Source organism: Gymnodraco acuticeps, unplaced genomic scaffold (genome assembly GCF_902827175.1).
Source record: "Gymnodraco acuticeps unplaced genomic scaffold, fGymAcu1.1, whole genome shotgun sequence".
NCBI lineage: Eukaryota > Metazoa > Chordata > Actinopteri > Perciformes > Bathydraconidae > Gymnodraco > Gymnodraco acuticeps.
In genome coordinates this window covers 1541-9284 of record NW_022991067.1, presented here as the reverse complement: position 1 = coordinate 9284, position 7744 = coordinate 1541, and the positions used below count along the sequence as shown (strand labels likewise).

General features: G+C 43.0%; 1 protein-coding gene across 1 annotated transcript; it reads right to left on the bottom strand.

Annotated features, from left to right (window-relative positions):
• Positions 1 to 1850: 1850 nt before the first annotated feature.
• Positions 1851 to 7515, bottom strand: dact1 (dishevelled-binding antagonist of beta-catenin 1; the record flags this gene model as incomplete). Its single annotated transcript, XM_034236765.1, is given in 1 exon segment — positions 1851 to 7515. A coding segment is annotated over 1 exon segment (2101 nt), but the record flags the coding sequence as incomplete, so codon positions are not given.
• Positions 7516 to 7744: the final 229 nt, after the last annotated feature.

Below are 7744 nucleotides of genomic sequence, written 5' to 3'. Positions count from 1 at the left end.
ACCAGAGTCAACAAGATGCAACCAGAGTCAACAAGATGCAACCAGAGTCAACAAGACACAACCAGGGTCAACAAGATGCAACCAGAGTCAACAAGACGCAACCAGAGTCAACAAGACGCAACCAGGGTCAACAAGATGCAACCAGAGTTAACAAGATGCAACCACAGTCAACAAGACGCAACCAGAGTCAACAAGACGCAACCAGGGTCAACAAGATGCAACCAGAATCAACAAGATGCAACCAGAGTTAACAAGACGCAACCAGGGTCAACAAGATGCAACCAGGGTCAACAAGATGCAACCAGAGTCAACAAGATGCAACCAGAGTCAACAAGACGCAACCAGAGTCAACAAGATGCAACCAGGGTCAACAAGATGCAACCAGAGTCAACAAGATGCAACCAGAGTCAACAAGACGCAACCAGAGTCAACAAGACGCAACTAGGGTCAACAAGATGCAACCAGAGTCAACAAGATGCAACCAGAGTCAATAAGACGCAACCAGGGTCAACAAGATGCAACCAGAGTCAACAAGATGCAACCAGAGTCAACAAGACTCAACCAGGGTCAACAAGATGCAACCAGGGTCAACAAGATGCAACCAGAGTCAACAAGATGCAACCAGAGTCAACAAGACGCAACCAGAGTCAACAAGACGCAACCAGGGTCAACAAGATGCAACCAGAGTCAACAAGATGCAACCAGGGTCAACAAGACGCAACCAGAGTCAATAAGACGCAACCAGGGTCAACAAGATGCAACCAGAGTCAACAAGACGCAACCAGAGTCAACAAGACGCAACCAGGGTCAACAAGATGCAACCAGGGTCAACAAGATGCAACCAGAGTTAACAAGATGCAACCAGAGTCAACAAGACGCAACCAGGGTCAACAAGATGCAACCAGGGTCAACAAGATGCAACCAGGGTCAACAAGACGCAACCAGGGTCAACAAGATGCAACCAGAGTCAACAAGACACAACCAGGGTCAACAAGATGCAACCAGGGTCAACAAGATGCAACCAGGGTCAACAAGACGCAACCAGAGTCAACAAGACGCAACCAGGGTCAACAAGATGCAACCAGAGTCAACAACACGCAACCAGGGTCAACAAGATGCAACCAGGGTCAACAAGACGCAACCAGAGTCAACAAGATGCAACCAGGGTCAACAAGATGCAACCAGGGTCAACAAGACGCAACCAGAGTCAACAAGATGCAACCAGAGTCAACAAGATGCAACCAGAGACAACACATCTCAATGGGAGACAGGATACAAGAGAAAAGAGAAGAGAGACAAATACAGAAATAGAGATGTAATAAAGACAACAGGCCTTAACCAAATAAAAGATACAAGATACTACCATGCGTTTGTACCACATGACTTGCTTTGAATGATTTTAATGTGTTGGTAAATTTATTTTGAAGATTAAAACATGTTTTGGAGTAATTGTTGTTTTTAAATGTATAACAACAGCTTTGTGGATGTTTTCTATCACATATTGTATATGTTCTGAACAGATATCAATGAGACAAACAAATGATTAAAACTAAAACTAACATGGTACACCTCAGCATTCATGTTAGCTAGACTCTCAGGCTTGTTTAGCCTCGCTGCTGGTGTGGATAAATAGTAGTGAAATCAGAAATATGCAGATAAAACGATTTCACACCGGGGTCACGCTCAGGAGAACGTGAAGCAGCTTAACACACAAACACAAATATCTTGTGATCGGGCTGAGCAGCAGGGAGACGGGTTATTACTGGATGGAGAAAACCCTCAGAGCGGCAGGCTGTCAGGATTCAGGATTTGAGGTCAGAGGAAACAGATGAACCCAGATCAAAGCCACGTTAATGTCAAAGTCCACATTTAATGAAGCATAAAAAGATTAAGCACCGGTATTGGCATACAGAGAAATTATATAAACACTCACATCCGTAATAGTCATTTACAGTTGCATATATGGTCATTTACAGGAGTATCAGTGTGTAACAGCTCACAAGGACTGTGAAGTTTCACTTTTGGTTGAAGGTTTTTGGCTGTTAAGGTTTAAATATAAAGTTTTTACAGATAAAATCCACAAGTCATAAAAAGCTCAAAATAGCTCACAACAAAGAGACAGGACATGACAGCTGGAAAGAAGCTTTCTGTGGCTTTTTAAAGCTTTGTTGAAGTTGTTTATATCTGGAACATGTAACCTCTGGACCAAAATAGACGTGAACAATGACTTGAAAGAGCTTTAAGCAACTTAGCATGGGCTTGTTGCTAGTTTTATATGTAAAGCTGTGGCATTTTGTTTTTTGCTGCCATTCCGAGAGTCAGATGAGAAGACGGATATCAGTTTTATTTATGCATGTTTAGCCTAGCTTAGCACAAAGACTGGAAGCAGAGGGGAACTGTTAGCTTAGTTATATCAGAGTGTATTTATGCCCCATGGACCTTTGTTCCCAAGCTTATGGCACCCTAACAAGACATTTTAAAGTGACATAAAGTGTAGTTATTAAACCAAAAAATACAATGGGACCGCCAAGCATTAAAGTCATGTCACTTAGCCTACAACAAAAACAGCATGTAGCTTAAAGCTAGCTGATGTTAATTTAAATTCATCATACACTTTAATTTGACTGTTAAATTATATTTCAAATACCTCCTATCCCTTACTTCCATGCTAATCCTTAAACTGTCAGTTAGAGATTGCACATGTTAGCTTGCTAGCTAAAAAAGTAGCTCACAGATAGATAACATTTCAACAAATAGATTTAACAATAGCTTCAATGCTAACTGTTGCTTAAAACACAGTGTCTACATTCCACATTTTTAAACCTTTTAATAAACAATATGTAAATCATAAGATAGATTCCTTCTCTTTTGATGAAGCTAGGCTAACAATTTCCCCCTGCTATAAGTGTTTGAGCTCCTCTAGGCTAAGGACACTCTGGTATGCACTCGTTAGCTAGAAACAGCTATCATAACATATGCTAGCTGTTGTAGGCAGCTGAAGTTATGTTGGTTTATATTTTCACCAACCCATGTAGCTATGTAAACACCTAACAAAACACCTAATATTATGATTGAGCCAACTGTTGTATAGCTAAGCTAAGCTAACCACAAACTGAACTGATCTCTGTAGGAGACACAAAGATATCTATCTGAAACATCCAAGTCTTATTTGAGAGACCTGTATGAAAAAGAAAAATGGACTGTTAATGGAAGCTATATAAGATAAATTGTTATAGAAAGATATATGAACATTGTGTTGGTAAAAAGGCATCAAACTGGCTAAAACCAGGCTACGTTAGGTTGGTTTGACATCCAGTTGACCTATAATGTAGGTCTTGACAGTCTTTCATTGACTTTATTGTTGCAGATTTTATGAATGTCCACAAACATATTTTGATATTGACACAAAAAAAAAAGTAGGAACAATCCACATGTATGTCCAAGGCATTCGAACCAAGAGGTCTTTTTGCTTACATTAGGTGTCAGTATGTAGAGAAACAGTTAATTTCACTGATCTGAAAGCAGGATTATCACACAACCAGACATAGAAGATTTGACCACAATTGTTATAATGCAAAACCATAAGAAATGTCGGCAACAGTGGTGAAAGTATTAAGAAGGACACATCATCTTTAGTGTATAAATGTTATATAAACTGCTGTTTGACCAGCTGTCAGTCGGTACCATGCCTGGTATCCTAAGGCAAATATATTAGGTTTTAAATAGCTTTCATCAAAAAAATTAACATCGTAAATCATGACTGTGAAAAAAAAGCATTTACAGACGTTTGGCGTGCCGTGTAGGTACGCTACAACAAAGGGAAAAGTTCATGTTATAATAAATACAAAACAAAGCTACACACAAATGACAGATTAACGATGGTACACCGGTCGTCCTGTCTGCTGACAGTTTGTCTCAAAGTGCAGGAAATAAGGAGATAACTGTAGCAAGGGACAACCTCATCACTATGTAGGAACATCTGAAGAACCTTCTGGACAACTTTCTGAAGAACCTTCTGGAGACGTTTTGAGAACCATGTAGGGAGCCCCTAAAATCACTTTCCAACTTTCCAATAAACTCTGCAAACCTGACTACAGCCCCTCTTATTACATTAAGCCTCAGTATGCTTGTTCTAAAATGCTTTCTGGACTGTCCAAACATGAGATCAGTGTGTGGCCCCCTATTATTATTATTATTTGGCCTATTTTCATGGCCTCAAGACTATAAAACCCTCTGGCTTTTGGGGCTCTCCAAAACCATTTTTTTTAGAGATTCCAATAACTTACCAGTATTTCTGAACTGGGATATTTTGTTGCTGGGGAGATATAAAAGAAACCTTGGGAAGCAGTAGAAGGGAACTTTGACAATAGATACAAAATACTCTGGCTGCAGACTATTCAGTTTGAAGCAGACAGAAAAGCTTGATTTCTCTTCTTTAGGCTGAGGCACTTGTTTGGCCAGGAAAGATGGAGGAAAGACAATATAATCGGCTAAATCCAAAACTCCAAACCAACCCTTCACCTTTTTCAAAATATGTAGTTCCCCAAAAGCATCTAATGCTCCTTAAATCCTGAATGCAGTGATACACATTTACTGTTTTGGCTGCCATGTTGATTTGTTTGATGTGGGAACTTATAAGTTCACACTCCTTAGCGCCCTCAGATGTTTGGTGTTATTTGTGTTTACCTACAGACTATGTGAACAACCCAGTGCTGTGGTATGAGGGGTGGGTAACTGAAACCCCACATGATCTGCATGATGGTAAATTTAGACACAGGAAGTTAATAAGGCCATATGGTTGCAGATCAAGTAGCTTATGTAACTTTTGCAAGGTTACTGACAAACTAAAGGATACACCAAATCATCCCTCCTTGTTCCCTTTTTGCATTTAGGAATCATACCGAAGAACACAAGAAGAAATGGCAATAGAGGAAACGTATCTTTCACCTGTGATTACCACAATACTGGGTTGTTCAGATGGACTCGACTGGTTAACAGTAAAGGCTGTGTTAGAAGGAATCCAATGTACCTTCTTAAAAGCTAAACAGGATATGAGCTAATTAAGGAAAAAGCACTTTTCGTTTTCATGTTTGTTGACGTAAACAAAAGGTCACACAAGTTTTTACAAATATTAATTACTAGTTTGGCGCTGTCCCTCAGGCAAAAGAGGCTTGGCGATAGTTCAAATGTAATTATAGAAAAGTGTTTTTCCATTTTGTAAATGCAGCACTTGTCCATCCACAGTCTGCTTTTCCATCAGGTCTGGTTGAAGTATGCTAGAAGTAGGAGCTGAAATTCAATTTAGCCCGAGTTTTTTAGTTGTACTATTATTGTTTGTTTATACCACTTTAATTTGTATTTGTTTAGCCTTTCCGGGAATTGTCACATGGGTGTGGTTGTGAACAGCTGCTGACTCAAACGGTGGTCATGAGTTTGAGAGAACCCGACCTGAACCTCAAGATCTTCTTCTTCAGGTTTCGAGAAGCTTTGATCTTGACGAAGGCCTTTGCCTGAGCTGGAGTCATTTCCTGCCCCGCCACCCTGGCCCCAGTTGCCCCTAACTGGTTCCTCCCTCTTCCCATTCCCCCTGCACCACCTCCTCCACTCTCCTCAGTGTCACTCGTGGTGGTGCTCTCCTCGATGTATTCCTCTTCACTGGACTCACTGTCTCCAAAGCGGTTTGTGGTGTAGTTGGACCTCTCATCCTCACTGGTGTCGACGATGGTGGAGTGAAACAACGACGCACACTCGGCCGAATACTCAGAGTCACTTCTCGCCACATAGGAGTACGGGCTGCTCACCTGTCCAGCAGAGGGGAGGTAAACATTTGCCGCAGATTGGTTCAACAACTCCTTTCTCTGACGTCGCTGAGCACGCCTGAACGCCTCGTCGTACTGAAGCTCCATGATCGCACGTAATCGCCGGTAATCGTTCCGTTTGTGTTTGGGTTTGGCAACCACCGCAACCTGGTCCCGTCCTTGATGATGATGATGGTGGTGACCATGATGTCTGGATGCACCTGACCGCACACTGCCAAGAGTGGATGTGTCGTGTTTGTCCAAAACTCGGCCTTCTGGGATGGAGGCAGGGAGGCGTTTGATCCTGGAGGAGTTCATCCCATGAGAACTGCCACCACCAGGTGCCTTCTTAGAGACTTTAATGTTGATGGACGCTCCGTCTTCCAACAGCCGGTACTTTTTAGACCTGTGATGGGATTTATCACCTCTTCTTTCTGACTTATGCTCATTGTGTTCAGAGGTCCGACTCGTCTTCATCGTCGTGGTGGTGGTCTTCACCTTGACACTCTTGACACTCTTGCTGCTACTCTTACGGTGCTTGACATTCTGACCCTGGCTGGAAAAGTACTTAGCGTTGTGACCTCCTTCTCCTTCTGCTTCATCCTGACTTTGGGAGGAGGGAACTAGACAGGCTACCTCTGACCTTTCAACTTTCTCCGTCTGGACGTTTTGAAGAGGCTTTGGGCTGTTCTTGGGAGTAGCTGAAGAAATTTTAATAACTGCTGGTGATTTAAGGAGCAGGTCCTGGTCGGGAAAGTAACATGGCTGCTGGGTTTCTTTGGGAGAGGAGTTAGCTTTGGGAATACTCAGATCCCTGAAGTCTTTAGGCAGAGTAGAAACAGCTGAAGGAGGAAGAAGTATTTTGCTTTTCTGTTTCAGCAGACTGTTAGTGCTTGTATCAATGTGAGTGACAGAAGAGCCATTTTGGATGCAAATACTATGAGTAGAGGTGTTTTGGTTTTCTGCCAGGTCACTGTTCATCTTGAAGCCATTTTGCATCGTTTCGACGCTGACATCAGGGAAAACATTCGGCGTTTCCTGCTCCTCAGGTTTACTTTCCACAGACCACTGCCTCTGAGGAGACGAGCTTTCCGCTGAGGCGCCTCCAGCCGGCCAGGAGGGCCTGAATTCAGACCCCCTTAGAGTCCCAAAACCGAACCCAGACACCTGCCTCACACAGAGACTGGCCTGCCTCAGGATGCTCTTTGACGGGTCAGTGCTGATGCTGGTTCTGGGTCTGCTGGTCCTGACGGGAAGGGCCCTCCGCTGCAGCACACTGAAGATATAGCTGTCCAGGCGCTTAAGGGAAGGAGTTTGGGAGGAAAAGGTTGCTGGCCAAGAGGAGCTCTGAGATACAAGAGGAGCTGAAACAGAAGCAGAAAGAGGGGAAGGCTCCAGTTTCAGTCCTTCAACACCAGCCTCAACGCTTCTTACAGGCCCTTCGTCTCTGATTGGACCTAACATTTGTAGAAAGACGGGGCTCTGGACAACCACAGCGTGAAGAGGGCTTGGGTAGCGGTAAACTTCGCTGCCATTCTTTGCCACCAAGTCACAGTGGTATTTAGACTGGGAGTCACATGAGGCCACTGAAGAAAGAGGATCCAGGGTGACCGGGTGAGGAGCCGAGAGCGAGCGACGGACGGTACCGGAGAAAGACGAGTCGTCACAAAGTCCTCCAACCAAACCATCACACTCCAAACAGCTGGCCCGCTCATCTAAAAAGGGAGAACGAGAAAGAATTTCACATTATAAATCAAAGCCAGACACAGCTGCAGATTCAGGATATGCACAGTTGTTATTTGAAGTCTTTGGATGGCGGAGGAGGATTCAAGATTCAAAGGCTTTATTGTTATTTGCATATTACGTCAGTCCAAGTCTCCTTCAACAATATAACATACATATATATAAGACCCTAAACCAACACAACACATTTAAAAACCAATACA